This window comes from Apodemus sylvaticus, chromosome 6 (assembly GCF_947179515.1).
Source record: "Apodemus sylvaticus chromosome 6, mApoSyl1.1, whole genome shotgun sequence".
Taxonomy (NCBI): Eukaryota; Metazoa; Chordata; class Mammalia; order Rodentia; family Muridae; genus Apodemus; species Apodemus sylvaticus.
The window spans coordinates 34,911,524-34,923,699 of NC_067477.1; the positions used below are offsets into that span (position 1 = coordinate 34,911,524).

General features: G+C 42.6%; 1 protein-coding gene and 1 non-coding gene across 2 annotated transcripts in view; both read left to right on the top strand.

The window, feature by feature from the left end:
* Positions 1–10,967, top strand: part of Alkbh1 (alkB homolog 1, histone H2A dioxygenase) — a 16,570-nt gene extending 5,603 nt beyond the window's left edge. The window contains exons 3-6 of the mRNA XM_052185321.1: positions 422–584; positions 5,484–5,574; positions 7,177–7,370; positions 9,344–10,967. Of these exons, the coding sequence (XP_052041281.1) occupies positions 422–584; positions 5,484–5,574; positions 7,177–7,370; positions 9,344–9,773 (878 nt within the window). The 3' untranslated portion in view covers positions 9,774–10,967. The remainder of the gene's footprint in view (positions 1–421; positions 585–5,483; positions 5,575–7,176; positions 7,371–9,343) is intronic.
* LOC127688204 (small nucleolar RNA SNORA58) lies at positions 1,391–1,525 on the top strand. The gene has a single exon (XR_007978614.1). It is a non-coding gene; the product is annotated as a small nucleolar RNA SNORA58 (small nucleolar RNA).
* Positions 10,968–12,176: the final 1,209 nt, after the last annotated feature.

The window sequence follows — 12,176 nt, forward strand, 5'->3', positions numbered from 1 at the left end:
AGTCTGTGCACAACATGTGTACAGTGCTGGTCAAAGCAGGAAGATAGTATCAGATGCTCTGAAATTGGGGTTACAGTATTGGAGGTAGCCTTCTGTGTGTGCACTAAGTGAAACAGACGTGGAGGAGTCTTGTGATATATTGGTACTGGGTGAAAATGTAATGGTAAACTTTCAGTTCTAAAGTTGTTTTAGGATAGCACCATTGGCAGCTAACCTTGTAGATTATTTATTCCTCTTGAGAATGTCCCCCAAAGTCAGATAGATATTTACAGAGTATCTCATGTTCATCAGAAGTTGGTTTTCATTACCTTTAAGTAGAAAGGACATGGGAAGTAAATGAAAGGATAGTGGGCTTAAGAATATGAAAAAAAGAAACCAGAACAACTTAAACACACACACTACCATCTTTTGTCTTTTATAGGGTTTATTTTTATTCCAAATCCCTTCCTTCCGGGATGCCAGTGGCACTGGGTAAAGCAGTGCCTTAAGTTGTACTCCCAGAAGCCTAATGTATGTAACCTGGACAAGCACATGAATAAAGAAGAGACCCAAGGTCTGTGGGAACAGAGCAAAGAGTCCCTAAGGTTAGTGGCTGTGTTGGGTTTTGTTTGGTTCCCCTCCCCCCTCTTTGTACACAGCACCGTTCTTTTCTTTCCAAAAGAACATTCAGACAGATGCTTTGACAGTTAATATTAAACTGAGATCCACTTTGAAGGTTTTTATTGTAGCTTAGAGACTGAGTTCATCCACACTCATCACGTTTGTATTCTGACTCAGGCATTTTTATATACAGTGTGTTTCTTTAAAGACTCGTAGGAAGAACTGTTGCTGATAGCACTTTGTCGTACATGGAGTTGCTCCTGCCAGCTCTTTCGTGATGGATCGGTTGTTGCTCGTGGAAGAACTAGTGTTTGGATCTTGATGTTTCAGCATTCATTCCACAAATCCTCATTGCAGAAATCAGTTGGGCACCAGGCATGATGCTAGGCACTGGAGGCACAAAACTTAATTAATAGGATGTGAACACTCTTCTTATTGAGTGGTCTTCCAAAGTAATTATCTATGAAAGTAATTATAATGGAGCTAAGAACATGTTGTAATGGTGGTTAGGAACTTGGGAAACATAGGAAATCTTCAAAACAGGCTGAAGGTATCCAAGAAAAATTACTTTTTAATACAGTTTTTTTATAATTGTATCTATTTTTTCTCTTTCTCTGGTCATTTCAACTATTCTTCAAAAATGACTAGGGATTTGCGGTTCAGGACAGTGGACCATCTAGGTAGGGGTTTTAATCAGCCTAAGCAGAGGTTTGGTATTTGAGACAGTATGTTCTGTGAGGTATGTACTTCAGAGTGTTTGAGATTCAAAAGAAGATGGGAAACATTTGCGAGGCATATCCGTAGACCTTGCTTGACTCTGCCTGTGACCAAGCAAGGGGGACAGCGTATGCAAGAGTAATTGGAGTTCATGCAAGTTCTAACCAGCTTGATCAGTAGCTGGGTGAATTGCAGTACTCCAACATTCTGCTTCTATCCTCTTACAGTTTTCATGCTACAGGGAGCTGGTGGTTAACCTGTTGTTGATTTCAGTTCTAAAAAGGGGGGGAAAAAAACAGTTTCTGACTTCTATGATTTTTGTAAAACTGTAAAGAAATAAAGACATTTAAAAAGATTCATTGGCAGAATCAAGTGTGGAACTTATAGATTATTACGAGAATAGTCACTCGCTTGGCAAGGTTGTAAAAATTATAGGAAATGCTTCCTGGCAGCCCAGGAACAGTAGACAAAGCAGGAAGTGGGCATTAGGTAGAGTGGACCAGTTGCACAGGCCTTAGCAGTCTAGAACAGCAGCTCTCGAGTCAGATTGCTCAGGGCCATAGAGGCTGGTCGTCCTGAGCAAGGTTTTTAACATTTCCTTCCTGAGAGTTGTGAGTGTAGGTGAGAAATCCTCAGAAGATACTTGTTGGAATTACATCAGCTTGGTGGCTTATCTGCCCTTCATGCCATGAACCATTAGGCTGATTCTAGGAGGGAAATACAAGATTGTCTTATATCAGAAGGGAAAGGATAACTACCACTAGTGGGTTTCCTTTAAAGCTTTCTTGGTCCATAGTTTAAGGTACATGTAGGAGCAGCGAGGGAAACCTTTCCTGCTCGTCAGCTTTTAGTGCTTGCCTTAGAAGGCAATTAAGGGAAGATGTGACTGAATGAAATCACAGTGCTTAATAGCACTAAACCAGCCTGTTCTCGCATAATGTATTCTTCTGATAATATGATTACAGGAATTTCAGCTGCATTCTAAAGTAGCTTAGATGAACCTCTCTAATAAATCAGTCAATAGGCAATGGGGGGATACTTTTCTAACAAATTAGCAAAAATAAAAATGGTGGTGGTTATACCTTTGTCACCAAGAAGAAACTGATATTTTGGGAACCTGTGCTGACAGCATTAAAAATCAATTAGGTCTCTGTTTCTCATCCCGATGCTGTAACATATGTTTCAGTTTCCTTACGTGGGAAATGAAGGTGTTAGATGGGGTGAACCATCCAGGTATTCGAGTCATGATCTGCTACAGTCCTGTGAGCAGTGCATGAAGCTCTCTCTCCACTCCCAAAGGCTGTAGAGTAAAAAGCGTCCACTGTTCAGGAAGCTCCCCCGAGATAATGTGATTACCCTAACATCTTTCCTCGTTGGGAACCAGGAACAAAGGGACCTCTCAGGACTTTTGTCTCTGTAGAACTCTGGCCCTTATAAAAGGAAGTAAAAGTCAGGCGTGGTGGCGCACACCTGTAATCTATACAGAGAAACCGTGTCTCGAAAAACCAAAAAAAAAAAAAGATAAAAATAATTTTTTAAAAAGGAAGTAAAGATGTACTATGAACATTCTAGAAAAATAGGACTTCAAAATTATTTCATTTCAGTCTTATCTGTGTTCAGGGTACTATAGCTAGAGTCTTATTCAAAAGCAATTGGGATTGGATAATGTAGCTGTATTTGTCTAGGCCCTGTGTTCTAAAGTATGATGTGGGTAGATGTGCAAATTTAAAGTGCAAGCACCTTTATTACAGCCTTGTTGGTCATCAGGAGACCAGTAATCAGTCATGGCCTGTCCCAGAAATAGGATATACCCATTAAAAGGCGTTAAATTAGTCTCTTGCAAATAAAGTAGGCATTAGCGTCAAGTTAAACTATCATTTCTCTCTGTCTTTATCCCTACCTTAGTCCAAGTCACTATTCATGTTTTCTACAGAATGCCAAATGGCCTCCCAGCCATCTTCCTTTTGCCCCCTTCAAACTACTTTCTACATAGAATAAAGAAGCCATGTCATTTTTCTCACGGCTTCTTATCTATAGTTTAATTCTGGTGAAGCTACCCAAAGGTAGCACAAACTCTTTACTCAGACATCAGGTTTGAGGACTTTCTAGGCTTCTCATACTTATGACCACTGATTATAGCTTCAAGGGTATTTCATGACCCCTTTGTATTTAGTAATTTACTAGAAAAGGCCCTAGAACCCAGGAAAACACGGTATGAGTGCTCTTTAATCTCAAATCAGGACATAGTACATGTTGATTGATAAACCGGCCAGTGAGTTCTAAGTTCTAGTGATCATGACTTTTTTTATAATTTTGTCGAATTTTGTCACTACTGATTAAAACATTAGTCATTTGAGCTTGGGAGGTGGCTCCAAGAGGAAAGTTTTTCCTTATTAGAACATGGACCTCAGTTCAGTTCCCCAGAACTGATTTATTTTGTTTTAGTTGAGAGGGAGCAGGGAGCCAGGCATAGCCTTGCCATGATACAAAACTGGGGAGATGACTTGATTGGTAAAAAGTTTGTTATGCAAGCTTGAGGATCTGAATGCTAAACAACAAAAACACGCATAGTGCCACTTAACCTGTGATCCATGTGCTAGGAAAATAGAAACAGAGCCATCCCTGGGGCTTACTTTCTGGTCTAATCAGGAAGCCTCTGTTAGGTAAAAGCAAGATAGACAGACACCTTGGAAATGACACCCAAATTGACCTCTGGCCTCCAAGGGCATGCTCATTCATGTACATGCACGGACTTATACATGAACATATAGAAGTCATTAGCCACGTGATTGAATTCAGTCTTAAGGCCACACCCATTCTGGAAATCCAATTGATACCACATAACTTGAATCATCACTCCTTAGCATAAACCCAGGTGTGATGCAAGGGCCTACCATGATTAACAGTGGGACTGCTGTCAGGAAATTCTGAGGGTTTAGAGTGGGTGTAACTCAGTGACAGAACACTTGGCTAACATGCAGAGGGCTCTTGAGTTTTATCCCCGGGACCGGGAACGTAAAAGAAATTTCTATTTTAGAACAAGAGCAAAGAACTAATCAAGTTCTTTGTTATATGACACTATAGACTCATTTAAGCATGAATCTATCAGTTCCCCTTCTAGCTCCCAAATAATTGGTACAAAGACCTAATAAGTTTATTAACAAGCTGCAAGCGTAGGCTGGGTAAGTGCTGAGTTATTCTAACCCTCTAAAGCCGTGTTCCTTGCCATCTGGCTTGCCCTACCTTGCTCTGGTCCATGTGTGTCCGCATGTCTTTCATGGAAACATCATGGTCTCTTACTTCCTTGGCCCTGGGAACGGGAATCCAGGCTTCCAGTCTCTTCCACCCAACTGTCTTAGTCAGGGTTTCTATTCCTGCACAAACATCATGACCAAGAAGCAAGTTGGGAAGGAAAGGGTTTATTTAGCTTACAGTTCCAAATTGCTGTTTATCACCAAAGGAAGTCAGGACTGGAACTCAAGCAGGTCAGAAAGCAGGAGCTGATACAGAGGCCATGGAGGGATTTTTCTTACTGGCTTGCTTCCCCTGGCTTGCTCAGCCTGCTCTCTTATAGAACCCAAGACCACCAGCCTAGAGATGGTACCACCCTCAAGGGGCCCTCCCCCCTTGATCACTAATTGAGAAAATGCCCCACAGCTGGATCTCATGGAGGCCCTTCCCCAACTGAAGCTCCTTTCTCTGATAACTCCAGCCTGTGTCAAGTTGACACGCAAAACCAGCAAGTACACCAACCATAGACTGATGAATTCTTTATTAACCAATCAGATCATTTTTAAAACAATATTGATAGGAGATGATTTGATAATCATGACAATGGGTATACAGTGGAGAAGACCGACGCCAACAGGATGCCATCAGAGTTTCTTACTCCGATGTTGTTTTGATATAATGTCTTTCTATCTAGTCCTGGAGCTTGCTATGTAGATCGGGTTAACCTTGAACTCATAAAAATCCTCCTGCGTCTGCCTTCTCAGTGCTGAGATTAGAGATATGTACCACTATGCCCAGTACCATCGTTGTTTGTTTGTTTGTTTGTTTGTTTTAAAGAGCTAACAGCTTAGGCTAAATGCATAGACTCAGGTTCATAGAAAGGGCTGTTGATGCCATTCAAGATGATTAAATTCTATTGGTTACAATCTTTACAGGTCTAAAGAAATGAATAAACGGAGACCCCGAAGTTTACTAGAGAGACTGCGCTGGGTCACCCTGGGCTACCATTATAACTGGGACAGTAAGGTATTTGCTTTATTTTTGTTGTTGTTGTTGTTGTTGTTGTTGTTGTTGTTGTACATTTATTTGCTCTTGGGCCTGTGTGGTTGAATTTGTTCCTGAACAAACATAAAAAACAACCATAGCAAATACTGTCAAATACACGAATGTACCATTTAAAGAAGGGGCTGTGATTACTGCCTGCTTTCCTTCTCCCTTGGAAAGTGATAGTGGAAGCACATGTCTCTAATCTACCTCTAACCTCAGGAGGCTGCGACAGGAAGTGCACTAGTTCAAGTCCAATGTGGTATATGTAATAACAATATCCTTCTCAAAGAATTAAATTAGTAGATAGAAATGGCTTAGTGATTAAGAACATCTATTGTTCTTACAGAGGACTAAGTAAATGGGCATCAAGCCAGGTTGCAAGCTGGCTATAGTGTTTTAATAAATATTAAAATGCTTAATAATACTTAATAATCTTGGAAGAAGGATCTCACAGAACCCCACCCCTTCCAGCTGAACTATACACTTGCTGCCAGAGGCAAAGATTCTCTTCAGTAGTAGGCACTGATAAAGTACCAGTGTTACTATAAGTACCACTGCTGACACTACTGCATCACCCAAATGTAAGAGTAATGGGAAGACGTGAGAATAGAAGAGAGAACAAGAGCTGGGCGGTGGTGGCACACGCCTGTAATCCCAGCACTTGGGAGGCAGAGACAGGCGAATTTCTGAGTTCGAGGCCAGCCTGGTCTACAGAGTGAGTTCCAGGATAGCCAGGGCTATACAGAGAAACCCTGTCTCGAAAAAACCAAATCCAAAAAAGAAGAGAGAACAGCCAAGGAGGTCAAACAAGAGGCTTTAAGGTGTGGCTATGGTAAAGAAAAATACATTTTATATATATATATATACACACACACACTCTAAAATGTTCTAATTACACAGATTATCTATAATTAATATATTAACACAAATGTTCACATATACAAAAATTTGAGATGATAGTACAAAATGCCGTGCCCAATTATTTCTGACATCTTTTACCAAGAAAGTGTCTTTGTCTCAATGATCCACAATAATAGTGAAGGGGATAGTTCTTCAGACTACCTCAGAGTGTCTCACAGTGCGGGTTTACACTAATCATCTTGTTCCTTTGGCTCTCTTGGTCACAACAGTCCTGAGTTGCTCTTAACTTAGGAAACTATCCTGCTTAGGATCCAGATATGCTAGGGTGGTAGAGAGGTTGCTTCTGTATATATGCCAAAAAGTGAATTTGTGTGACCACTCCTTGCATGGTAGGTGCAGTATAGTAAACAGTTCATTATTAGATTTCCATATTGCCTCAAGGGTGGGGAGATACCCAGCCAGGTGTCAGCACACACACTTGTTTCCTAGCACTTAAGAGGCAAAATCAGAAGGATCACTACCAGTTAAAGACTGGCCTAGTGTGTAGTGACTGGCTAGTGTTCCAGCTAGCCAGGGCTGAGTTGCAAGAACTTATCTCAAGAAAGAATGGGCTGGGGTGATTGGTCGTACCTGTGTGGTGAGGTAAAGGATTTTACTCGACAGTTTCCTATGGTCTGAGATCATTGTTTATTTTTCCTATTTTCTCTACTTTTACCAAAGAAATACTCAGCAGATCATTATACACCTTTCCCTTCTGACCTGGCTTTCCTCTCAGAGCAAGTCGCCAGTGCCTGTGGATTTCAGGGTTTCCGGGCAGAAGCAGGTATCCTGAATTACTACCGCCTAGACTCCACACTAGGAATCCACGTGGATAGATCTGAACTAGATCACTCCAAACCCTTGCTGTCCTTCAGGTAACTTAATTTCAGGAATTTCAGATTGGGGGGGTGGGGCTTTTTGTTTGGTTGGTTTTTTGTTTTTTGCTAAGGGATTTTTAAAGCTGAAATGCTGAAATTAGTGAAGATTTAAGTTTTATAAAGAGAGATATTGTCATTACTAAGTGAGAACCAATTTTTATTTTGTTTTTAAGAAGCAGAGCAAAATAGAGAGTAAAACATGAAGCGTGAAATTTTAAAAGAAAAGATGCATCAACAAAATTTAGATATGTTGAGATTCAGCACTTGCTTTGCATATCTTCTGCATCACGTTTTATTTTGCAGCAGGTCTATCTGCTGTCAATAATGTTTGGGGAGCAGATCATAGGTTGGTCACTCAGAAACACAAGCCAGAATGGTTTCAGAGTGATGACTTGTGGGCTGAGGAGACAGCTCAGTTACGTAACTTGCTGAATGAGGACCTGAGTTCAGAACCCAGGAAAAATCCAGCATATGAAACAGCTCGTGCTTGTAATCCTGGGGCGGGGCATGAGGCCTGTGAGATGGCGCATCAGATAAGGCTGCAAACCTGTCAGCCTAAGTTCAGTCTTTGGACCCTGTTGCAGGATATTTGATCACACTGTGATCCCCAAGATTGTGTTATTTACTGGGGCTGGGCGAACTGTTTCTAGTTGTGCTGTAGCTCACCCTTAGTACACACCCTTAATCCCAGACAGTGAAGGTAAAGTTTGTAGACAGAAGCACCCATGTTTAAAAGTGATGTCTAATTGAGTGGCAGACAGTGTAGAATCAGAGAAAGACTTGACAGACTAGGATATGTCCAACTCTCACAAGACAGAGGAAACAGCTTGAAGAAAGAACAAGCTAGACCCTAGTAAAGAATGAATGAGAAGGAGCCAGAAGGTTAGAACAGATGACTAGAGTTAGTCTGAGACCAGTTCAGTAAGAAACTGGGAGAAGCTGCATTGAATCAGTCAGCGTGGAGAGGAGGTTTGAGCCAAGACTGCTGAGTTGAACTATCAAGCCCAGAGCTCAGAAAGCTAGTAAAAGTAAGCCTGTAAGATTGTGCAGAGGCTAGAAGCTTCCAGGGCTTGATCTAGGTTAGCAGATGGGGGCTGTAAGCCAGGAGAGGACAATTACTTCAGGTAAATAAGTTACTTTCACAGGACTCATGTGGAGAAAGGAATAAAACAACTTCTGGAGTTATCCTGACCTTTCACACATGCACTGTGGCGTGAGCACAGCCACACAGAAATGAGGAAATGAATGGGCGGAATCTCTAAAAGGTGGTAATATGATGACTCAGTGGGCAGAAGCCCTTCCCTAACAAGCCTCCTGGCCTGAACCTGGTGCCCAGGCTCCACAGTAGGAGAGAACCACGTGTGCTCCATAGCACATTCACACACATGGTAAGATGCAGGCAGAAATAATGAGGTGTAATTTTAAAATGCAGAGCTAGAGGGATGATTTGGATTAAAACTACTTGCTGCTCTTCTAGATAACTAAAGTTGATTCTCAGCACCTGCACAGTAGCTCACAGCCACCTGAAACTCCAGCCCCAGGCACTGTTGTGGCTCTGAGGACACTGGACACGTGTTCAAGCATACATGTGGACAACATCCATACACGTTTGGAAAAACAGAATAAAAAGATGGAAGCACGATTATGTAAGACATCAGCATTAACTTTTGGCCTCCACAGAGGTGCACATGGATCAAAAGTAAGAATCATGAGGTGGCTTAGCAGGTGAAGTCACCTGCCACCACTCATGTCCCGAGTTAACCACTGAAAGCTGTGTAGCAGAAAGAACTGGCTTCTGTAAGTTGGCCTCTGGCTTCCACGCTGGCAGATTAAGTAAAGGAATATAAGAACTTGGAAACCGTGCCCCTCTGAAATGAGGAAAGAACACGGTTGGCAGTATACTTTCACAACTCTAATAACAGAAACCTTTTTTTTTCTTTTCTTTTTTTTTTTTTTTTTTTTTTTTGTAGCTTTGGACAGTCTGCCATCTTTCTCCTGGGTGGCCTCAAGAGAGATGAAGCCCCCACAGCAATGTTTATGCACAGTGGTGACATCATGGTAATGTCGGGTTTCAGCCGCCTGTTAAATCATGCAGTCCCTCGAGTCCTTCCACATCCTGATGGGGAGTGCCTGCCTCGCTGCCTGGAGACTCCTCTCCCGGCTGCCCTCCCGAGCAATTCATTGGTTGAACCATGTTCTGTGGAGGACTGGCAGGTGTGTGCCACCTACTTGAAAACTGCTCGAGTTAATATGACTGTTCGTCAGGTACTGGCCACAGGCCAGGACTTTCCTTTAGAACCCATGGAGGAGACAAAAAGAGACATTACTGCAGATGGTTTGTGCCATCTGCATGACCAGAATAGCCCAGTAAAGCGGAAGAGGTTAAATCCTAACAGCTAGAACTAAGGGCCTGTATTCTCTACTCGGGCAGGCTTTTGTTGCCACACCTGGACAGGAAGAAGTCATCTGTCTGCTGCTGCCTTGGGCCATCTCAGCATGAACTGATTAGAGTTTGTCCAGAGAAGTGTCCTACTCGGTCCAGTTCTAAGCTCTTAGGAGAAGGTGTGTGTGTTTATCAGTATAATGATCCACACAGACATAAGCATCTGGGGGAAGTGAGTTCTGTGTCTATACTGAGTCAACACCTCGTTGCTTGTTAACAGGCAATAGTGTCTTCTCCCAGCACTGCGATCTGTTAACCAGAATTCCTAACTCCTAGTCATCAAATTCTTTGGCTCTTCGCTCTTCTCTGCTCTCACAGAGAAATCTTAAACAGACGAAGACAAGATTAAAGTGTCCCTTAGGAGCCACAATTGTCACTTGATGGGAAGAGCACATGCCTACTGTGCTCTAAGCCCTGGGTTCAATATGAGTTCAATGAGTGTCACATAAGTCAGGTGTAATAAGCGCCTGTTTGCTATGCACTCCAAGGGTAGAAGATGAGATGGTCAAGGCCTTCCTGCATCTCTAGACTTTTCCTAGTAGGCTTTTGTTTTAAATGACTAAAAGTCTTTAGGGTGTTTCGTAAGCTGTTTCCTCCATGAATAGACCTACTCTATTTTAAGTTAAAGATCTGTGTCTGCCTTTGAGGATTGCTGTATCAGGGATTGACTTCCTCATTTTGCGTTATATCTTCATGCTATTGAAGTCTCTAGCTACTTCACCCCTAAGTATTGTGTTGTGCGGTGAGAATGTTCCTTGGCCGACTAGTCACTGATGTCAAAAATACCCTGTCATCTTAATGGGGAAGTCTTGGTGCTCCTTTCTAGAAACTGGGTGTGCATGTGAATTTGGGAGACAGGGACTAGCTGGAAACCACTGTGCTGTATGCTGCCTGCAGTGTTCAATTTCCATCTTTCTCTGCCCTGTCCCCCCCACTCCCTTTATTTATCTGCACTTGATCATTGGGTTTGTGTGATACAGTGGGTATGGAATTTTTAATAAGGAAAACAATTAATACTAACCCCTTATATAATCTGGATTCTAAAATTAGTGCAATTTTTAGGAAATTTTTATGTAACTCGCCTTTGGGAAATACTCCGTAACTTTTCTTTGATAGAAGTTCATTAAATTTAACCCACGTGAAACCAACAAGCTGTTTTTCTGGTTTTGTTTTGGTAAACCCAACAGGAAGCTTATCATTGCCATTTAAACCGTCTCTTTAGCTGTGTGGTGGTAGTCCATGCCTTAATCCCAGCACTCAGGATGCAGAGGCGGGATCTCTGAATTTGAGGCCAGCTTGGTCTACAGGGTGAGTTCTAGGATAGCCAAGGCTGTTACACAAAGAAACCCTGCCCCCCCAAAAAAGACACAGACTCTGTAGAGTATCAGGTAAAGGCACTGGCCTGTGTTTAGGAACAGGCTGGAATAGGCTAGCCAGGAGCATCCTAGCCAGGAGCATCCCAGGAGCTGCTCCATAAGTCAGAGATCAGCACGCTGCAGCCTAGCTCCAGTTCTGTTGCTGTTTGCAAGCAATTTCTAAGTGGCTCTGGGCAGGGTTCACAAGAATATTGCTGTGACACAAAAAATTCTACAAAGTTCTAGCATCCAGAATTAATATGTTTTGTTTTTTTGGTTTTGGTTTGGGGGGTGGTGCTGGATTTGGTGTTTTTTAAGACAGGGTTTCTCTGTGTAGCCCTGGCTGTCCTGGAACTCACTCTGTAGACCAGGCTGGCCTCGAACTCAGAAATTCACCTGCCTCTGCCTCCCGGAGTGCTGGGATTACAAGCGTGCGCCACTGCCATCCTGGCAGAATTAGTTTCTTAAATGAGGGGCAGCTGGAGAGATGACCTAAAAGAACCCAGGTTCAGTTCCCAGCACCCACGCACATGGCAGCACATGGCACATAAGTATCTGTAACTCCAGTTCAGGGGGTCCAGCACCCTCTCTGGCCTCTGGTCCCCAGGCTCACATGTGACACATGCAGAGGCAAAATAAACATAAAAAGTGTGTTTAGTGGGGTTTATGTGTGTTTTAAAGATTTTAGGAACAAATACCTTTAATTGTGTTAAGAGTGCACAGTTAGAGCTCTACAACACCCAGAAGATCTGATTGTCACCTTGACAGAACAAGTTTAGCCTCCTAAGAAACTGAAGGAAAAACCCAAGAAACGAGCCTGGCACCTAGGAAAGAACAGGGGAAGTACTGTTTTCCAAGACTGAAATTAAAATGCAGCAGAGTCCAGTGCAATGTCAGTGCAGAGGTGCCAAGAGGGAAGCTTCACCATGCTCCTGCTCTGTGAGGATGTAAGTGCTGGCCGGCCACTTGGGTGTTTGCACTGTAGAACATGGTCCTTGTCTCATC